This window comes from Leptinotarsa decemlineata, unplaced genomic scaffold (assembly GCF_025532065.1).
Source record: "Leptinotarsa decemlineata unplaced genomic scaffold, Ldec_3_MD MMD2_tig00026354_RagTag_RagTag, whole genome shotgun sequence".
NCBI lineage: Eukaryota > Metazoa > Arthropoda > Insecta > Coleoptera > Chrysomelidae > Leptinotarsa > Leptinotarsa decemlineata.
Window position 1 is genome coordinate 17287792 of NW_027412702.1, and position 22889 is coordinate 17310680.

The 22889-nt window shown below is 34.1% G+C and overlaps 2 protein-coding genes and 3 non-coding genes across 5 annotated transcripts in view; 2 read left to right on the plus strand and 3 right to left on the minus strand.

Annotated features, from left to right (window-relative positions):
* The window catches only part of LOC111514053 (uncharacterized), a 453014-nt gene extending 449479 nt beyond the window's left edge, over positions 1–3535 (minus strand). Inside the window, exon 1 of the mRNA XM_074184385.1 lies at positions 3379–3535. The gene's annotated coding sequence lies outside the window, so the exon portion shown is untranslated. The remainder of the gene's footprint in view (positions 1–3378) is intronic.
* A 7160-nt stretch (positions 3536–10695) lies between these two features.
* LOC111502235 (uncharacterized) lies at positions 10696–13319 on the plus strand. Its single transcript, XM_023156250.2, has 2 exons — positions 10696–11247; positions 11314–13319. Exons 1-2 carry the CDS (start codon positions 11041–11043, stop codon positions 13108–13110), a joined length of 2004 nt encoding a protein of 667 aa, XP_023012018.2. The 5' UTR covers positions 10696–11040; the 3' UTR covers positions 13111–13319.
* A 251-nt stretch (positions 13320–13570) lies between these two features.
* LOC111507329 (U1 spliceosomal RNA) lies at positions 13571–13734 on the minus strand. Its single transcript, XR_002722375.2, has one exon. It is a non-coding gene; the product is annotated as a U1 spliceosomal RNA (small nuclear RNA).
* A 4926-nt stretch (positions 13735–18660) lies between these two features.
* On the minus strand, positions 18661–18775 carry LOC111507331 (U5 spliceosomal RNA). Its single transcript, XR_002722377.1, has one exon. It is a non-coding gene; the product is annotated as a U5 spliceosomal RNA (small nuclear RNA).
* A 1217-nt stretch (positions 18776–19992) lies between these two features.
* LOC111507330 (U5 spliceosomal RNA) lies at positions 19993–20107 on the plus strand. Its single transcript, XR_002722376.1, has one exon. It is a non-coding gene; the product is annotated as a U5 spliceosomal RNA (small nuclear RNA).
* The last annotated feature ends 2782 nt before the right edge of the window (positions 20108–22889 follow it).

The window sequence follows — 22889 nt, forward strand, 5'->3', positions numbered from 1 at the left end:
GAGGGAGTTCACACAAAACACATGTACCAAAATGACACCACCTATTGCAAAATAATTCGAAAACATATTGCTTGTTCAAATTTTTGAGTAATTTGATTTTCCTTAACCTTATAATATTAAAATTTATTACTAACTACAATTATATTCTGTAGTTAAACTTCCTTATTTTCTCAATACCAACCGCCAATTTGGTTGAAATATAGCAATCATCTGACAATGAAATATAGGCAGATTGTTTCAATATTCTCCATTATATTCCCTCTACATATAGCTGATGTATCATCTTATATCACACTGTAATATCTTTTTTTTAAGGATAAAACACAAGCACTACAGGAAAAAACCTTTAAGATACTCTAAAAGCGGTGCCTGTGCGAAAGGAGCGATATACGTTGGGTTTGAATCCCTGGAGATTATATTTATCTGGAAAAACGTTTTCAGGACGTTTATCTCACATAAACGCAGTTCTCCAAATGGAAGAGTTCTTGAACAGTGCAGTTCGAGGTGTACTGAGTTGAACCTACAATGAGAAGCCACATATCATCGCTTATTTCTGATATGTAACGCTCTTGGTGGAATCAAATGTGTCAAATCACTTGACACATTCCGTGAAAGTATCTATAAAATACAACCTTTCTTCGATGTTCCAGACTATCAAGGTTGCAATTGATGTTCGCGTCTCCAATCAAGCGGAAGGCTCTTTTCAGGATGGAATCCATCAGCTACAGGGTATCCTTAGGGGCGCAGCTCATACATGAGAACAATATTCCAAAGAAGACCTGATCTGAGCTTTATAAAGGATCAAAAGTTGCTGAGGTGTGTACAGTTTTCTGATTCCAAGCTTTTGAAAAGCAGCCTTTGCAATTCCAGCGACATGATTGTGCCAAGACATGTTTCAACCCCCAACAAACTTATAGAAAGGGGAATATTCCTCAATTTGGGTTATTACAGCAAATGCAAGTTTGAACAATATAAAGTTGAGTTCAATTCATGAGTTTTTCAAATTCACTTCGAAAATTATTCAAATTGATGTTTCAAATGTTGGGTTTTAATTTTTAAAGGGATTTGTTTCTAAATCACATATTGGCAACGGCGCCTAGAAGTTTACCTGCCATTCCTAAAAATATTTTACCTTGCATATAATATATCAAGTTGAAATAATTTACACGTACCTAGATATTCCACTTTAAAAAAAGAAAATAATCTTTATTAATCAACAATTAAGGCAAAATATAAATTATAGTTCAATACCATCTCCACAAGCCACATAAACAACAGTTGTTTTGTTATTTATTTATATAGAGGAAGATAGGTTAGGTGCACAAAATGTCATATGTCACAGAATGTCTCGGAACTCGGAACATAAGTAATCAGAATAGCACGCCTCTGAAATATATCATCTTTGTTTATCTCATACAGGTAACAGATTCATTGTCCTTTATTAGCTATAACCGATGTTGCCAAATGGTGAAATAGAAACGAATCCCTTTAAATGTTGAATGCATTATTTCATTCCTCTTCTCTTTTTTAAGTATTTAAATGATTTTTTAAAGAAAAAGGTTGAAATGATAAGTTTAAAATGCGTTGTTTTAGAGCTCTTTGATGAAAACTACTTGATTTTCGTCAGGAGGAACATTCCTCTGTCTCTGTCCTGGCATTATTATATCCGGTTCGGAGACATTTATCTTTTAGAGATGACCGATGCCTGGGTTTTCGTGCTATTAAATAGAACCTGGTTACTTTCACCCCAATTCAAAATCACCTTTAGATCCTCATTCAAATATGCAACCACCTGCTGCCGCTGAAGATGTGCATTTGCAGCCGATGTCCTAGAATCCAAACGGAATGACGATTCTGTCAGCCAAGCAATATATTGAATTGTTGTTTTTTTTTCCAATAAGTCGTTGATGTACAATAAAATGAAGGTTGGAGACAACAGGGATCCCCGGGGAATACAATGTGTTCCGATAGTTTCACATCGTTAATTGGGAAGGATACTCGTTTTCGTCTAGTATATATGAATTTGAGAAAACTGATTTGTCTGTCTGAATTGAATTGAAAATATAAAAAGTGATATTTTTATTATCACACTTCTCATAGAAGATAAAGAAACCGTAGAATCACATTGAAATTAATGTTTACAAAAAAAAAACCCCGCCGATAGTTATTTTTATTTCAGAAAAATCATCACATTCCAACAAAAATACTACTTCTTTTTATTATAGCAGAATTGGAATGATTGGAAAACATAGAGAAGAGATATTTTATAAACATTTTACTCTGCCGCCTTTTTATTCAAAGCTAGTTTTGGCCATTAGAAATATATTTTTTTCCACTGATCACTATATAAGGCACATTGGAAATGACAAAAAAGATATAGTGACATTTTGACATTCCTTATCTTTTCGATATCCATATAAATTTTAAAACATCGCATTCATCTAATATAGTTTAATTTTGTAACACTAAGAGTATCGGCAAAAAAATACCTTGTTAAAGTACTTATAGGTATATACTTAATAGACAATTGTGTTTATACCGATTCCATCACATATCATACTTTGAGAAAATTGAACGTAAAACGGTAAGACCTCGTTAATCCTTAGCTCGCAAAAGTTTCGACTTTTGAGGGTTGTCGTTCGTAGGGGTGCGACAGCCGGTTAACGGAAAAACAGATGTTAAAACTGACTTTAAAACAGATTTTAAAACAGTTGATTTTTTGACTTTCAAGTAGTCGTATCTTCAAAAATAGACCAAAGAGTCAAATTTTGATTTCTGATTTGTGATGAGTGGACAAAAACACGTGAATCAATTTTTTTTCACAAACTAGGAAACTAGCACTTGCCAAAAAACTAATTTTACGGAATACAGGGTAACGCGAGAAAAGAGAGAGAGAAAATAGAGAATATTGAAACACATATCGTCACTATTACAAGGAAATCGCACTACAGGACATGGATAAAAAAATGATCATAATGTGAGTTGAATTAACAAAATAAAAAAATGATGAAAATTCCTCGACTTCAACATTATCGTCAGTGTCTGCTGATGAAACAAACTTTATGAAAAAGTTGCCTATTTCAGAGCACATTTGAATGACATTAAAAAAATTATAAAATTCCGATTAGTTCGGGAGATATTCGAAAAAATCGAAATTTGCCTATTTTGTTTCAAAATTTTTCTGACGTTATTTAAGGAGATCAAAAAACAAGAAACATTTTCTCATTGCCACTTTTCAAGTTGTATAAGACGTCGTTTCCCAATTTTCAATCTGACAGTCTATTTCCCAGAAAGCATCACCAATATTTCTTTTTTATTTGGACTATAGCAAACCCTGTATATACTATGTTCTCGAAAAATCCAGTTCAAATAACTTACTTTTCCCCAAAAATCCTTTTGTGAAACAGCTTGATTGTCTGAAATCCCAATAACTTTCAAAAAAAACCAAACACCAGCACATACAAAAACCACTGCACCTTCACTTTTTTTGTCACATTCTATTCAAAAAACTCCAATCAAGACCCGAATAGTACTCAAAAAAACGCACACACTCACAACGCACTCGACAATCACAATTCGGTCATCGCGACGTATCGAAGAGAACGAAAATAAATCATACACACAAAGTTCAGCGCCCAGCCGGCTGGATTTGTGTCTAGAGATAGCCGAAGGAGAAGAGAAAGCACCGGCAAGAAAGAAATGGTCAAAGAAACATGTGAAGACCCCGAATTTGAACTGGTTATATCATTCCTGCAGAGAGGTGAGTCGGTCACGGTCTTTGATTGTACGAAAAATGCGAACAGCAGGATCGTCCTAAAGACGGAACAGTACTGGCACAAGGGCAGGGCAACTGCCGAAGGCGTAACGGTCCAAGGGGCCCAATGTCCTTAATCATAGAAAAGAACCCTATTATAGGCAAGAAAATTAGTTTCTAGGTAATGTGTTTCAATAACTGTACAATAGAAGGATTAGTAATAATAAGTAAAAGGCCCATATAAAAGCCGAACAAGTGCAGAAGCCTGTCAGTCTTAGCTCAATGCGCTTGCTCAGGGCACATGATTCTCGGACCCAATGATCACTTAGTTGATAATGCTGGTACGCCCTCCTGAATGTATTAGGACTTTGGGAGATAGCATCTGACCAGCGCAAATCAAGTTAAAATACAAAAATAATGTTAATAATAATAATAATATAACGTCGTCCAATCGCTTTCCGAATCGGAAGGACGAAATCCCGGCCTTGCGGTTCGGAAGATTGAACGGAGTGTACACAAGATGGAGGCTAAGATCACGTCGGCGAGACAACACGCGTCTCATATACAATGTGTGATGGACTACAGGGCGGCCAATAGGCCTTTCACGCACGCAGTGCGGCGAATAGCCTCCAATCTACGACGTATCCATCACACTCTAAACCAAGGCGTGCTGCTGACCACCAAAAAGCACTGCCTTGATAGGATACGAATGCTAGTGGCTGCTAAGAAGTCACTAGTGAGGCGAGCGAGAAGTATCGCGGAAAACCTTAGGTTTCGCGAGAAACCTTCTCGCTTATTCCAAGAGCCTCCACGTATTGTGGATAATCCGCCGACTGCTGATCAGGTGGAATCCTTCTGGAAGGATATCTATGAACACTCGCAGCCACTCAACTTAGACACTCCAGCCTTAGCGCAGTTCGAAGCTTTCAACAGAGAGCTTCGACAGCCTGAGCTCAATGAACTGCGCAACCCGATAACCCCGGATGACGTTCGAAGGGCCCTTGTTGGTTCCAAGAACTTTGTTGCTCCAGGCCCAGATGGGCTGAACACTTATTGGTGGAAAAACTACCAAGTACCCACCGCCATCTGGCCAGAGTTTTCAACTCATGGCTGGACGGAGAGCAGCCGATTCCGGATTGGTTTGTCGAGGGGCGGACCGTTCTCATCCCCAAAAGCGGAGATTTGTCGATTCCTAAGAATTACAGACCGATACCATGCTTGAATTCGTGTTATAAGTTGTTTACAATCATCTTATACACACGAATACTCACCGCAGTTGACCAAGTGTTCGAACGGATATATGAGCAAAGAGGGTCGAAGAGAGGAGTCGCTGGATGTAAAGAGAACCTGCTCATCGATAGATGTGTAATGCAGGACTCGATACAATATAAGCGTAACCTCTCTATGGCCTGGATCGATTACCGTAAGGCATTTGATACAATTTCGCATGAGCTCATCTTGCATTTGCTCAGATGCCTTGCGGTACCCGACAACACAGTGAGATGCATTGAACAACTGATACCACTTTGGCGAACTCGCTTCACCATAACATCTGGTCAAGCAAGAGTCCAAACAGGGTGGGTCACTTTCAGAAGGGGTGTATTTCAGTCCCCTTCTCTTCTGCATCTCACTATTGCGCATCCGTTGCGCTCAGAAATACTCAAGGGTATAACTGTGACACTCCCGGAAACCGGGAAACCCATCCATTTTATATGGATGATCTTAAACTTTATGCCTCTGGAGAGAAGGATCTCCATCATTCCTTGAGGGTGGTGGAAGAGTACACGCATGCTATCAATATGAAATTTGGGATAGACAAATGTGCAATGGTCCATCTCAAAAGAGGATGATGCGGGGACTACGGAGAGGATGTGCAGCTCGTAGATGGAAGCATCCTACACCATCTGGATACCGGAGAGACGTATACTTACCTCGGGGTGGAACAACGCCACTTACAAGAGGTAACAGCAGTGAAAAACTCTCTCCGCGGCAAGTATCAGCACAAACTTTGACAGATCTGGTCAACGAAACTGTCGGGGAAGAACAAAGTTGCTGCAACAAATATGGTTGCCGTTCCAATCTTACTCTACCCGTTTGGGGTAGTGAAGTGGACTCGGGAGGAGCTGTATCAACTTGACGTAAAAACCCGAAAAATGATGCATCTCTATAGGAGTTTGCATCCCAAATCATCCGTTCCACGGTTGTACTTCCCCCGACAACAGGGAGGCCGTGGACTTTTGAGTTTGGAGTGTCTACATGACTGAATGGTACTGGATACAGCCTGTAAAGTCGTCAGGAGTTCGGATCCCCTTCTCTGCATGGTATGTGACCATGAGAGAGCAGGAATTGAAGCATTTCTCCTTAAGGCAGCTGCCCGAGCAGCTGATGAACTCGGTATAGTTTTCGACTCTGAACGAGGTGACCACAACTCTGTCACTGAGTCGGAACCTGTTCAGCAAAAAGCTCAGATAAAAGCCGCAGAGATTACGTTACTTTTGTGGAAACACAAAGATAAACCAATGCATGAGGTCTCCTTCAATAACATTGGAGACCTTGGCTCATCAAAGCGCCTGACGTTTGCTTTTCTCAGGTCGAGTGGGCTGTAGTCGGAAATTGAGGGGTTCATCATGGCTTGCCAGGATGGTGTCTTCAACACCTTAGTCTACCGCAGTCGCGTGATGGGGTTCTTGACACAAGGTGCAGGGCCTGCCGCGAGACACCCGAGACCCTAATGCACTTGCTATCAGCATGTCCAGCATATGCGGTCTCGGCCTATATCCATCGACATAACGCGGCCCTAAGAGTGCTATATTACCATCTACGGCACTCTTACGGTATTGACGAATTTATTGAATCCGAATTTATTGGAACTATTCTTTCCACACCCTCAGGCTCATACAAGCTAATAAGTCTGATATAGTCCTTCTCGATCACCAGAGCAAAACGATATTTGTCGTGGAGTTTTCAGCTCCTGGCGAGACGAATATCGTCAGAAAAGAGAAGGAAAAACGGATAAAATATCGAGTTTTCTCTTCGAACTCCGCAGACTCTATCCAGATCATTCTGTCAAGATGGTTGTTCTGATTATTGGAGGCCTTGGTAGAATGATGTCCTCTCTACTCTCGAATCTTAAAATCATACAGGCTTGCCGCACTAAGGCAGAAATCTTAGCCGCACAGATGCAGAAGGCTGTCTTTTTTGGCTCACTGCGCTTGCTCAGGGCACATGATTCTCGGACCCAATGATCACTTACCCCACGGTGTGGGGAATGGTCATTGGTTGATAATGCTGGAGCGCCCTCCCGAATGTATCGGGGCTTCGGGGGATAGGGCCTGACCAGCGCACACTACGGTAAAAAAAATAATAATAATGTATTATTGGGCTTGGACAAATGTAGCGCACATGAATCCTGAACCCAATGATCACTTACTATACGGTGTGGGATTGGTCATTGGTTGATAATGCTGGCACACCCTCACGACTGAGTCGGGTCAGGGCCAGACAATCTTACCCTTTATAAAAAATAATAATTTTTCTCGGGCCCAATGGATAACTCATCCCACGGGGTAGTGATCATTGGTTGATAATGCCGGCGCGCCCTCATGAATGTATCGGGGCTTCGGAAATAGGTTCTGACCAGCGCAACCTCAATGAAAATAACGATAATAAATGACTTTATTTGCCACATATTATTTCGTAAAGAGTAAAATTAATATCGATTTTGGGAAATTTGTGTATCCAGGCTAGGTCAATGTGATCCCATGGAAAGATTGGCTTCGAACGTTTCGTGAAAGGTTAAAACTTCGACAATGTTGAAAAATAAAAAGGAAATAAACATACTCAATGATAAGAAATTATTGGAAAATTTAATTTCGAAAAAATGTCAACCCTACTGAGGTAAATCATTACAGTAATTAACTTTCTAAAGAAAGAAAGAAGAACAAAACAATTTTTTTAATAAACCAATGCTTGCCAGTTTTATTTCTCTTAGTGAAAGAAAAAGTATCCAATCAAGATATTCTCAGTCCACATCAAAATCATGTATTATTTTTCCTTCAACGTTTTATGGACCAACAAGTACATATTCATTCAAAACGAAGTTGCTACATTTCCGAATTGTAGATGGAGGGCTTGAGCATTTTTTTTATTTCACCGGAGGCGTCAAAAGCTCTAGGGCCGGCTCTGGAAGGACCTTAACGGCGATATGCAAAGGTGCAGTTGATATTTATGTTAACTGAAGGTTCAAGCACTTGGTAATTATGTTGAAAAAAAGATTGTGTATAGGGGTTTTTGGGTTCAACAAACTGTATTGTTATTGAATTTATGGTTAGCATTTCGCGAAAAAAAGCCAATGAGTTCAAAGCCAATGAAAGATAGCACAAAATATTAGAACATACGACGGCCTGCTAGGACACCCGACATGAGCCCATTAGATTTTTTGTGGTCACACTACGTTTTATTGAATTCGAGCAGAATCTCTAGATGATATTTACAAATTATTGATTTTCTCAGAACAATTCATCCTTCTTCTGAAATGACTCAGAATGTCCGAAAACACTTTCAGCAAAAATTATGTTACTATAGAAAAAAAAGTTGAATTTTTTTATTTTTTCATCTCTTCACTTTGTATGGTTGGAAGTTGATATCATTTAGACTTGTTATCGCTTATAACATTTTTCTTCCGGTCTACTTCAACTAATTTAAAAAAGTCAGAATGTGATCATTTCAAGTCACTGTTGATGTTTTTGAAAAGTAGAAAAGGAAACGTATAAAATAAATGAATGTTTTTGTAAATAAACATCAACATTTTTCGAATTCGTAAAATAAAACTTATGAATCAAGACTCATTCTATACAGCTTCATACGGATTTTTTTGAATATTCGTATAAAAAAAAAAATATTCGACAAAATTGAAGTCAATTTTGGATTTTTCCAAAATATAAGAATCCTGATATTTCTCAACAAAATGCCTTAAAAAATATCTAAATTTTCAGTCCACTCTCAAAATTTCAGCTACATAAAATAATTTTGATTTTTTGACCATTATTTGTAAATTGCACCATTGTTGCAAATTAAGATTTACTACAACCTATAAAAAACTTCTTAGCTTTCACAAGGCAAATTCTATTTGAAGTAGCGCCATATTGTGTTTATTTAAAAATCGAAATAGGGCTATAAACTTTTGTCACAAGTAATGCAGATTATTCGGTTTTTATCCTGTAATTTAATGAATTTCATCTATTTTTAACTTTTAAACGTAAGAAACTATCGAGGTCGCACAAAATATTCTTAAACATATATCATTTCAGCAATTTTTGATAAGAAAGCGTTGAAATAGTGCTGCATCACTGCATTTTGTATCGTACACACTTAAGACGTCACGTATCTCCTCAAAAACTTCTAGGGGCATCGTATCAGGTGATCTAGTGGGCTATTCTAAGGTACCTTCTCGCAAGATGAGATACGTCTTCATTCGGAAGTGGTTTGATGAAAATTATCCAAATCAGCGGTTAGGCAAATTCTGTCGCGTAAACTGTGGGGATTTGTGAAATCTAATATACAAGGCGTTCCAACGAAAACTTGACTCCCCCAGTAAGTCAGAAACGGACGTATAATTGAAAATTTCAAAAAACACGTCAGCAACTACCCTCCCAACTTTTTTCAACGGCATTGGGGTAGAGTGATACATCATTTGAAAGGTCTCTTGTCCCCTCTATTACTTCTGTAATTCTTCCGAAATTGGTTCATTCGTTATTGATAAATTAAATGTTGAACGTTTTATCTAAGAAAAAACAGAAAATTGGCTGTCGGTAACTTTATTGAGGAAATCAACTTGATAAATCAAATGTTGAACGTTTTATTTAAGAAAAAACAGAAAATTCGCTGTCGCTCATTTTATTAAGAAAATTGGTCAGAGTCAGAAATTGGCATTCCCGAGCAATTCTCTGTCGCAGGTCTTCTGTTTAACGTATTGATGGCTCACGTTGTAGTCTGAATGATTCATATTATAAATTTTTGCAGCAGCTTTAACACATTTATTATTTCAATAATAGGTTGCAACAATTTCTATTCTTCCTTCGGTAGAATAAACCATGCTGTAACACAGTGAACAACTATCTACTTTTTGATCTGCGACAACTAGATTCAATACCAGTGCGGAAAAACTAACAGTGTCGTCCATTCCAAAACGTTCACTACTAATTAAATAAATTCTACAAATCTAGAAGACCTGCAACAAAGAATTGTTCGGGAATGCCGATTTCTGACTCCGGACACCTTCAATAAAGTAAGGAACGCTTTCGAAAGTAGACTGTATGGAACTAGAAGGAGGTCATTTTATCCGTTGATTGTATTGCCATTGATATTATTTTTATTGATTTCCTCAAAAAATGAGCGACAGCGAATTTTCTGTGTTTTCTTAAATAAAACGTTCATCAGGGGGGTGAAGTTTAGGGTATGATTTCCATATCAGAATTAGTCTCCTTAGAAATGAAAAATTACGTGTCCTTTGAAATTTTCGATTACACGTGCATTTCTGATTCACAGGGGGGTCAAGTTTTCATTGGAACGCCCTGTATACCTTACATGAATGCTGTCTATTCCAGAGCTCAATGATGAGGAATATTCCATAATGTGAAAAATAAATTCGTTAACAAACTTAATTATTGTTACTCAGTGAGTTTTGAGTATATTTGTTCCAAAATTTTATTTGTATTGTCATAAAACGAATTTGAATAGTCAATTGAAATAACTTTTTAAAAACACCTTTCCATTTGGTAAAAAGTTGGTGGCGCCCTCTCTTCTACAAGTCATGGAATATTATTTTCTTTCTTATCAGAAAGTTACAAGAATTCCTTTTTATGTGAATTTTGTCCAATCTTTGTCATCCTGTTCAACATTTCGAGGGGTATTCTTCAGCTGTGTTGTAAAAAGATGCAGCGTTGCCACATCTAGTAGATTTCTACTTTTTTGGTAGATTTGCACCCTTTTTCAGAAAATTTTAGTAGGCACATTTTCTTCAGTAGATTTTGGTAGATTTTAATACATAACTTTCAATAATGTGAAAATGCCATTAACAATATAATTACTATAAAAAATAATTGAATCCAGCATTTACTTTAATTTCTATGTTGGTAGACGTGTAACTAATTTGATATTTTTATTCATTTGGATGCTTCGCCTGCGTTTTTGTCGGTGATTCCCCCTTATGCTTTATAGTTTCACCGTTGTATTTCCCCGACAAGTGACAACTGTGTAAAATTGCTTTTTTCGTGAAAGTGAAAATTATGAAGCGAGCTTATGAGCAATCCTATCGGACAGAATGGGAACAGAACCCATTATTTTCTACTTGGCTGTGTAAAGCACAGGATGGATGTAGTGCCCATTGCAAAGCATGCAATGTTAGAATTTTATCCAGGATGGCTTCTCTAAAAGAACATAATACTTCCGCGAAACATAAGAAGAATATGATTGGATTTACTGGAAGCTCTAAGGTTTGTCTGTTTTTATTTATGTCTAATTAAAATATGTAGTAGCAAGAATAATGTTTTATTTTTTAGATTGATAAATTATTGAAAACTAGCTCAGTTTCGGATGGAATGAAAAAAGCAGAAATTAAAATAGTGTCTGTGCTTGTGGAGCATAATGTACCATTTCATGTGATGGGTCATCTAAGCGATGTCATCAAAGATGCTTTTCCTGACTCAGAGATTGCAAGAAAATTTTCCTGTAAAAGAACAAAATCATCTGCAATAGCCTATAATGTTTTAGGAGGACACTTTGAAGAAAAATTAATACAAGATTTGAAGTCGGGACTTTCAACTTTTTCAGTAATCATTGATGAGAGTACCGACGTAAGTACAAAAAAGGTTCTTGCCATCGCAATTAAGTTTTATTCAGAGAGAAATGCCTGTGTGAAGACCAGATTTTTGTGTACAGTAGATATACAAGGAGAGTCTGCCCTAGACCTTTTTAATGCACTTAACAGTGCCTTAGAAGAAAAAGGACTTAACATGAAAAATCAACTATTGGGTTTTGCAGCTGACACCACAAATGTCATGTTTGGAGATAACAATGGCATTGTTGCTAAAATACGTGAAATAAATCCCAACTGCATATTTGTTAAATGCGTTTGCCATTCGGTAGCATTAGCTGTAAGCCATGCTTGTAAAGTTCTTCCACGATCATTAGAACAGCTTGTTAAAGATGTCTATAATTACTTTTCCCAGAGAAGCAAGCGCCAAAGAGAATTTCAAGAATTTCAAGAATTTACTGCTTCAGAAAAACATAAAATTTTAAGACACTATGACATAAGGTGGCTATCTTTACACAATTGTGTAAATAGAATTCTAGAGCAATGGATACCCTTGAAACTGTTTTTCCAAGGGCAATACTTGACAGACAAACAGCAAAATGTTTCTTGTGAGTTTTTATATAATTCATTTAATGATAATTTAATTTTACTCTATTTCTATTTTCTTGATTTTGTTTTGCCTATAGTTAATAAATTTAACATCATTTTTCAAGGAGACTATCCAGTTACTCACACATTTTTTAAAGACATGTCGAGTTTCTTTAGGTCAATTTTAAGTTGCTTTATGAAAAGTACTTATGTTAAGGCTACTAATCTCTCTGATTTGGATCCTGATGCCTCAATGCACTACTTACCTCTTAACGAGATGTACTTAGGAGTGAATGTTGCAAAAAATCTGTATAAAATACAGGGAAATCAAACAATTGCTCATGACTTTTTTAAACGATGTCAGCTTTTTTTTATTAATTTGAGTAATCAATTAAAATCTAGATTGCCCTTAGATAAAGAATTGTTTAAAGAACTACAATTTTTAGATCCTCAGGTAGTTGTATACCAAGAGTTTTCTAGTCTCATAAATCTTCTTTCAAAGTTTCCGAATATAGTACCAGAAGAAGTTATTCAAGACATTGATAATGAATACAGGGAAATGAAACTAGATTTAGATGTATCTAACTTGCTTTCTAGCGGTAGCAGCAATATAAATAATTCCTACAATGTTGAAGAATTTTGGCATAAAATAAGCTGTTTAAAGGACAACAATAATAAACTTAAATACGAAAATATTTCCAAATTCGCAAAACAAATGCTTTCTTTGCCTGTGTCGAATGTAAAATGTGAAAGGATTTTCTCCGAATTCAATCGAATCAAAACCGACGATCGAAACAAATTTCATAACAAAAACGTTTCTGCGTTAATTCATGCCAAAGAGGGTCTGAGAGATGTTGGGTCTTGCCCAAATTTTCAACCCGATGTAAGAATGATAAAGTTAATGGACGATAAAACTTTATATAAAAATCTGAAGTATAAAGATGACGAAATTTAATTCTTTTATTTCTGGTTTTAAGAACAAAATGTTTGTTTAAAAAATAAGATGAGAGTCAGTTCCGTTTTCTTTGTTGTGCTCGTTTTGAAATTTATATGTTTAGGTTTAGTCAATAAATAAATAAATAATTAAACCAATTAACCATTTCATTAATCCCCAACCTCCAAATCCGTTCTTATTTTAAGCTTTTTTTGAAAAGTAGATTTTTGGTATTTTTGAAAAAATATTTAGTAGATTTTAGTAGATTCAAGCAAAAATAAAAGTAGATTCGCCAAAATAAATGTGGCAACGCTGAAAAGATGTTACAAATATAAAAATATATTAAAAAAACTGACGTGTGTTACATTTATTGTCAGTTGCGGAGATAAGAGTTAGTAGGTGGAGATCATATCCTCCTGTATGAACCAACACGCTGTATATAACCACAGATTATTAATAAGTTATGTTTTATTTTAAATACACCGGGACAGCGCGTACGCAGTCCCGACTACCAAAAATTACGCGCCCGAGTTATCCGCATTAGGGATAATCGCAGGTGTCAGCCCAACCGAAGTGCAATGGAAAGGCCTCGTCCTGGGGGAACCGCCTTATTGATCACGGTTGACCCCTACGCCAGGTAAGTATGCCTTCTTTTCGTTTTGCAGCACTATTTGAGAACCGTCTCTAAACATAAATTCGTAAGCATTGGCTGGAAATATAGTTGCGCCATCTATGAACTTAGGTTGAAAGGTTGAAGACTCTGATCAACAAAGTAGTGTAAAGGCACTGGTGTTTACTTCCGGACGGTCGTGAAGGCCTTGAAGTAATTTTGAAATAAAATGCTTCTTTATTTCAACAAAAAACGAGTCACTGTATTTAGAAGTTGAAGAGCTTGAAAGGTTGAAACATTTTATTTTTATGTGTCAATACTAAGACCTCATATAAACGGAACAGTGGTGTGTTCAAATATGTACCTAACACTTTGAATATTACTGGAGTTAAATTCCAACACCAAACAAATCCCAACATCACTGTCTTGTAAACTGTAAATCTTACATTAAAGTGTTGTGATGGCTTTTTCAATCACATATTGAATAGTAGAGATTTAATAGTAACTCGATTTCATGATTTTTTTTTCATAATTAGAAACCAATAATGTCTATGACCACTTTAAAAATATACCTAGTAGGTATGAGCACGCCTGAGAAAAATACAATACAGTAGTAACACAAGTGTTACGGTTTTGTAAAATACTTGCAATAAAGTGTTCCTTGAACTATTCAATTCAATTGCTCGATTTTTAATATTTCGTAACTTTGCGATTCCTGAATTATAATATCTACGGAAAAATTGTATTCAAATTTTTCTGCACCCTTTCAATATAAACAATAAATGTTCTATATGTGTTATAGGTAAGTGGAATAATATTCTTAGAATTAACTCCTTGGCTGTTTATTCCTCACAAAAAACCTATGAATTGTCTTGTGGTCAACAAAACAGGTTCTGTGTGAGGGCTCGATATTTGGAGTTTTTAGTTCCTGACGCAAATTCCAAGTCGATTTATTTTTGGACGAACAGAATTGTATTCCTTGAAAAATTTTGATATGTGCAGTTTCGGAGTTATGAATGATATTACGTTTATCCTATTTTCATCGATAGTGTCTGTACTATCGAAGTTATAAAAAAATTGTAGCTATTTTGCCCAATCTTCAGAGAGATACAAAAACGATTCTATATACTTTTTTGTCACACAAAGTTAAAAAAAATCGAGAAAATCAACAAAGAATAAGTTAGTTCCCACATTCGTTTTTTTTTCAAAGAGTAATCATTAAAGATCTAGCGAGATGCTATACCTGGTCGTTATCTCCAATTTTTCGAAAGAATCGCTGACAACAATTTTTTAAGACAGTCGTACAGATGTACAGAGAGCCGACAGAATTTTATGTTTTTTTTTTTCGACGTTGATAATTTTTCCCAAAGTTACTATTGCTCTGTCACTTCAAATAAAAAAGCTGGGATCCGCTTTGTAGTATATTACTGACAGTCAGAAAAAACAGTAAACATTAAGTGTTAAATAAGTGACAAAAACTAACAAATGTAAAAATTTTGAAAATAAATTATGGAATCGAATTATACTTATTCAAAAATACAATAGAATAAAAAATAATGGTTTGAAAAACTAAAAAAAACAGGCTTTCATAGTCCTATAGCTTTATTTAACTAATGACTTTCAATAAGTCTCAAATCAGAATAAATCTATTAACAAAAAAATTAATTTTCTTGTAAAAAATCATGGGGTACTAAATACTTATCCATTGTTATAAATATTTCGTTAGGAGCTGTTTGCCAGATTGGTACCCCACGCTTCTTTGTAACAAAATTTATTTTTTCGTAAATAGATTTATTCTGAATTCAAGATTATTAAAAGTCATTAGTTACATTATTTTTCGTTATTAAATCGTGTTATTTATTTTCCACTTTTTAGTTTGGCTTGCTATTTCAAGCTCATTTGTTTTGATATAAAACATATACGCATGCACAGACAGTGTGGTTGTCTCACTTGCTCTCACACAAGGACTGTGTGAGGAAATCTTTTAATCCTAGCGATCCACATCAAGATAATGAGATAAACTTATGAAATTATTGTATTGTACACCGATTCTTGATAGTGTACAAAGTTTAAAATACATCTCTCCGTTTAAAGTTAGTGAAAATCGAGTCCCAAGGAGTCAGTTACAAATAAACAAACAAAAACCTACAATGTGAAGCTAATATAAGCGTGTTGAAAATTCAACCGAATGTGAATAGAAAGAAAAATTCAAGGACTTTGTTAAAGGTTTTAGCTAAAGGTAAAATCGATTCTTAAAAATAAATTGCAAACACTGAAAAATATATTTTTAGCCAACTGTTATTTGGAAAATGCATTAAACACTTTTTCACTATTTTTATAAAATTCACTGCTTACAAAAGTGGAAAAAATTGGAAGGAATATATCTTTAGTTTCAAGGAAAACACTTTAGGTTTTCACTTCTCCATATAGAAATACAAAAATTGTGGGAAACTCCTAAAGAAAGAAAGAATGCAATCAAGTTCAAAATGATAAGTAGATCGTGCATATAAGTTACTCTCACACAAACTGGAATAAAAAAAACCCTACCGAAACAACTACTTGTTCATATAAAAGTAGGGGTTTCGAAAGTATTTGTTATTTCACGTGACTCAATGTTCATGTGAAAGTATTTGTTTCGGGAGAGCTTTATGTTCCAGTTTGTATCTGTATAAAAATGAAAAAGTGAAAGACAAAAACATTTGTATTACAACTTTCAAAATATTTAATCTTAATAAGGGTGAATAGATAGGCAGATAATTTATTTGACTACCTTAAATGCACTGCATAGCAAAATAATCATGTTTTCATACACACATTTTAATTTAGGAGAATACGGTTAGGTATATTACATCCACAATTTTACTGATATTCCATTTTTCTACATTAATTATGTCGTCATATTTCAAATTCCCTCTAAAACTGTCACTTTTCTTTTAGTTGTTACTAACTATATAGTTTCTTTATATGTATACAGATATACCTTGTTATATGTATACCTATATATGTTACCTTGTGAAAAGTCACGATAGAAATATATACTCGTATACCATGCCTAATGGTAAACCCTCTAGTAGGTACATATTTTAAATTTGTTAATATTTTTTGTTGAAGTTCAATAATTGTTAATTTTGATCCTACCTCATACAAAGACACAATATAAACTAAAAATAAATGAATAATTATCATTTTGAATGAATGAAAATAAAACCCTTTAGCAAATTAAAAGGTTCCTAGCATTAAGCTGTAACATTGGCTGCCTATACATATATCAGGACAAGCATAAAGGCAAAATATAATCGTCATGTTTATTGTCTACATATATATGTTGTATCGTAGCGAATATATAACATATACCTACCTTTTGTCTATTGTCCACATATTATACATACTCATTTAAATTTTCTTCTGTAAATAATCTTGTGAACGCATGTAATAGATAGAGAATAGATTGTATTGACTACCTGAACATTATCTATGTAATATATTTATTTGTAGTTGGCCGAGCGGGGTGGATAAGATTATGTTCCCTGATGAAATGGAATGTTTTAACATCACAATACTAAAAATAAATAAAACTTCGGAGTTTTTGTCATTGGAGTGTATTATTTTAATGAATGAAATTATTTGAAAAGTTAATTTTTCTTCCATAAAACAACCTTGAATATCACTGTGAAAAGCGGTCAAGTATCGAATAGGTATTTTTGATTCCATAAACTCGTTTATGGAATGAAAACAACTTTCGAGGAATGCCTTTTTGATTGTATATTTAAATTTGTTTATGTTCATATTCCTCAATTGTGGAGGCAATTTATTATGTGATTTTATGTCTAGTGAATTTCGTGCAAAAGTGGTTAGTCTACCTATATCTCGGATTAACTATTAATATCTATTTGGTTTTGAATTGTTGAAACTAGTTTTACTGTCACTTTTAGTTCCGATTCCCTTCCCATATTCAACTCCACTGTATTCTTGGTTAACGTATATATTCTTTCTCCTCACTGTCAATTTTACTTTTAACATTAATACCTATTTCCATGTTTCATAAAATAATATCGTTAATGCTTTCTCAATATGGCTACAGTGTTCTTACTTTGTCTTCGGTTCATCCCTGCCAGATATGCAGCCAGTGTTACAGTTCTATCTGGGATAATTTGAGGAAACTATTCAGAAAGAACCTTTCTAACCAGTTGATTCGTGTGTAAATGTTTTCAGACAAGTAGGAATTCAGCAACAAACTCATAATTCACCGAGAAGTTGAAAACCACAGTAAACTGTTTTATTCGAAACACTTTTCAATATATCAATCTTGATTTAGCTTTTATTTTTCAGATTGTGGAAGGTTGTATACCAAAAAAAACAGTATAAAAAATCAATCTGTTACTTTCCACATTATCTGAAGCCAAAAAAGTGACTCTGAAATTATAACTGTTAATTTGTGAATATCCGCTTAGCATTTAAATACCTATAAACCTCATGCCAATCACATAAATATTTTGCGTAGGTACTCATCGAGATATTAGACAAAACCTAACCTATCTTTGTGACGTCACAGCTCACTCCATCAATTGAGAAAACGACATGATTTTTTCATTCTCAATTTAAGTTCAACGTCACCACTTGAAGTCTGTAGTATAACACATTCTAGTCCAACGAAAATCGTTACTTGAGTTAGTTTACATTGACCACTACTCTATTAGGCTGTTATAGGGAGCCCTTTATAAGTCCATACACCCATTCTGTAAGAATGCTAAAAAATATGATTAACTGATACCTACCTACAACAGTGGATAGAACTCGCAATATTATAATTAAATACCTAACTGTACCTACGTAAGACGGAAGGATCACCGGAATACTCATTCAAACTATTCAATGTACTATTTATATTATTCTAAAAAATCGATAATACGTTATAGAAAGTATAGTACCATCTTTCAAATTGTGTTTGTATCTAGTAAAATGCCCAACCTAGTTGGGCTCCAAAAATTAGTTAAGACTCATTTATGTTGTTCCTCTCCACGGAAATCTTTAGTAAAAGGCGAAAGATTTATTCGCACTGAAGAGAAACCAGAGTGACTATTCCAATAATTTCGCAGATACTTGTTATACCTAAATGAGATCTATTGAGGTAAGCGATAGTGCTGCGCTCTATCGAATATGGAAAGAATAAGTTAGCACTGTCACCAACACTAGCAGTGTCGTTAAACTCAGCCAGGGTTGCCAGATGGAGGATTTTTCTTTAAGCTTTGTGCAATTTCATTAGAACCAAAGGAACAAGGAATTCCTTATTATTAGTAGGCGCAATCTGAATCAAGGACAATTCAGTTTTTGAATTCCAGTTGATTACGATAGATGTATCTCTGAGTCAATTGCTTTTTACTTTATATTTATTTTAGATGAAAAAGCTATTAATCTGTGAGAAAAGGAGGAGTTGAATAAAACATAATAATGAGTCGAAGAATGACGATCGGCAACAATGTCCTTTATATAAGTTTTTGTTTTACGAGTAGGTACTTATCTTCTATGGATATATTCAAATTCAAAATGTTATTGCATCCATATCCTATTAACAATAAATAGATCGGATTAGTTCAAGTTCACAAATTAAATTGTGTCTGATGATAATGCAAAATTAAAATGACAAACATAAATAATGGTTAAAAAAAGATTACCTACATTCTTGAATGTTATGAAACATCGAGTCAGAAACCGAATTTGAAGCATCACAAAGATAAAGCAATATATGAAGAAGCATGAGAAGGTCAGTACCGGAAGTCACTAACCACAAAAAAGTTCGAATTCACGGAGAAAGAAAAAGTACGTATCCTTCGGCCAGTACTTTTTTAAATTTACGTTTGAAGATATTCAGCATTTAATAATAATATATGTATTAGTGGGGCAACACCCTCGGTGCCTTTCCAATTTATGCTAATTTATCTTACATTGGTATAGAGAATGTTGGATTTTTGTACAGGTTGTGATTAGTGATTAGACTTGGTGTTACTCTTCGATCTTAAGTGTTCAACAAACTTTATGCAATGGCATTTTTTAAAATACAATAAGGATTTCCAAATAATTTCACAATTATCTTAATTTTTATTGTGGAAAAATGTATAAACATAGAAGCTGCCTGCGTATTACATCATAACAGCGGATTAAGAAATAGGAATTGACTCGTCACCCTTCAAATAAAATACAATTCATTCGCCCAATATAAGATAGAGGGCAGCACTTTCTGTTCACCATATCGAAATCATACGAGCATAAGAAGTCCCATCGAATAACTGTGATCGTTACTCTGGTTTCTCTTCAGTGCGAATAAATCTTTCGCCTTTTACTAAAGATTTCCGTGGAGAGGAACAACATAAATGAGTCTTTACCAATTTTTGGAGCCCAACTAGGTTGGGCCATAAATTAAATTCAATCATATCTATTGTTAGATTTAATTAGATGCTACGACCATTCTTAAGGGATATTATGATGAAGTTGAGAATGGATGGATGTATATATGTCGAATCCATTGTATTAATGAAAAATGCAATTTGAATTTTCAAAATCTAGCTGCATTCTGAAATTCAATAGAGCTCCTGAAATGAATTATTTAGGAATTTTTTAGATTGTTGCCTGAGGTGGTAAAAATAAAAATATTCACATGGGTAACAAATTAAGATTTGAATGTATCCAGAAAGAAATATCTTTGAAGAAGAAACTTTATTAACATTAGCATCATGCATTGTTTTCGAGTATTTATGACCTATGGAATCATTATCTGAGGTGATCCATATGCATATGGAATAGGTATGTGAGTACAATCGTATTATTTAGTACAATTTGTGTAAAGAAAAACAATCTAGTCATCACCCGAAGACGATTGTAGATACTAACAATCGAAACGTCGTGAACTAACGTGACTTGGAATCTCTACACTTTTTATTTTTATTTTCTTTTTTCATTCCTTTATTTTTATTTTGTTTTTATTTATTCAATTGTTATATTTTAACTTGTAGTTTATTTCACTTTCATTTCATTTCAGGTTTATTTTGCTTAATATAATTGTTATTTTCAGCTATTCATTTTTAATTATTCTTTTTTAGTTGTTTCAGGGATTTCAAATAATTTTATATAGTAGACAATGGAAGTCCGAACTAGTGAAATTAATTATGAAACATTGTCAATCACCTTCAAACAAAAACAATCTAGGCCACTGAACATAACTATTTCGACTATTCTTCTTATTCAAGCAGCACCATCTCGTATTTATTGGTTGTGAAATTATTCAACGAGAAATTAAAAAGTTGAGGTTTACATTCAAGAAAACATTACAAATTGAATATTTGATACTAGGGAAAAGTTGAAAATATGCTAAAAATAAGTTAATTCAGTTGCATACTATTAAATTTTCATATATATTCAAACACTATTATTAATACATCACCTAATTCAATTTATTCATTTTTCACTGAATAATTACATATTTTGCATCAATTCTCATATTTTTTATTTTTCAACTCATCGGCCACACACAAGTGTAGACATATTATTCATTTACCAACACTTCTTTGATGTTTTATAGGTACACAGTTACTTGATAATTGTGCATTTGTTTTTTTATATGCTTAGTAAAATAATTAAGAATAATAATTGTTTAATATTATTCCAACAAAGTAACTCACAGATGGGCAGGTCTTACTTAGATACATATGTATTATGACGATAGAGTATTTATGGATCCAATGGACCACAAAGAATATGGCTATATACCTAGATATAATTCTCAAATTGAGCAGTATTACAAAATTCAAAAAACGCTTTAACTTATTATTTACTAAACATTTGAGGAATTGTCACAAGTTTAACGCTGTTATAGTTTATAGTATATATACTATTGGTATACTATAATACTCTCATCAGATCTTTTTTCGAAATAAATTGCCTAAAAATATTATAGTAGAAGCCTTCAACAAAAAATAAAGTAAGCAAATTATATTCATCTTGACTTAGGTATTTCCTAGTTGAATTGATAAAAATGTCACTTAGTGACATCTATCAAATGAATAGAACAATTAACAAAACTCTCCTTTTACGACTAGTTATACCTCTCACTGGCAGATGACGCGATGGTGCACTTTTGGAAGTATTGCTACTGAATTCAACAGAACCATGAAATTGAATGAAACATTTTATGAATATTCTGCAAAAATTATCGTGGACGGTGCGCCTTCATTTAATCAAATTATTAATAGTTGAAATACCTAAAACAAGCTGGCCATTAATCAAATTGAAAAAAGGACTAAAGCTAAAACTAAAACTTGAGGTTTGGAAAAACATGTTTAGGTACTCACTCGCCTTCATCTATGACAGCAAAAAATTGTAGTGAAAAAATATCAATAAGTTCATACTTTTTGGGAAAATGTGTAGATTATCCATGAATGTTTTCTTCATATTCTGACTGAATAAGGCAATCTGAAACAACTACTTCCATTAGCGGAATAAAAGAAATATTAATAAATCTTAACTCATATTTCTCAGTTGTTTTAGCAAATAGTACTGAAGGTCCTACCTACATAAATCGACTCTGAGAGTCATTTCCATAGGGAAATTAATTTGATCAAATCGTTGATGAAGGGATATGTTGTAGAATTCATTGGTTAGCTAATTTTTTCCATACACACTACAGCCAAGAAACAAGTTGAACAAATTTCAAGTAATAAGGAGAATCATAGAATATTGACCTACTTTTGAATACAAAAAAAACTGAAAATTTCACCTTGAAAAGTTACTGATTAACCTTAGAACCTTAGAAGGGTCCAATTAATCATTTACTTGTCATATTTATAAATTTTCCCTGTACGTGAATAACTGAAAAAATCAAATTTGATTATTCAAATATTTTTTTTTCACTCTAACATTTGATTTTATTTTCAATACTTTCAGTTTTTCATCGAGCATTGAGTATATTATCTAAGAACTATACTGAGTTGAACTATTTATTATTCAACTAGGGAAAAGCTTATGTTGTTACTTAAATTTCATGTATATCAATATGATAATGTAAGGAAAGGTTATTCGATAATAAAACCTGTCATTGATTAGTTTGTGTATGTAGGTACATATATTATAGATACCATAAGCCAATTGTTACTTTTGTAGGATTAAATAATAATACATATAATGTACACAATTATTATCA

Excerpts from the sequence above, each read along its gene's own strand:
- LOC111502235 (XM_023156250.2), top strand. The coding sequence starts at position 11,041 with ATGAAGCGAGCTTATGAGCAATCCTATCGGACAGAATGGGAACAGAAC. Across the intron at positions 11,248-11,313 it reads GATTTACTGGAAGCTCTAAG|ATTGATAAATTATTGAAAAC; the intron begins GTTTGTCTGTTT and ends TTTATTTTTTAG.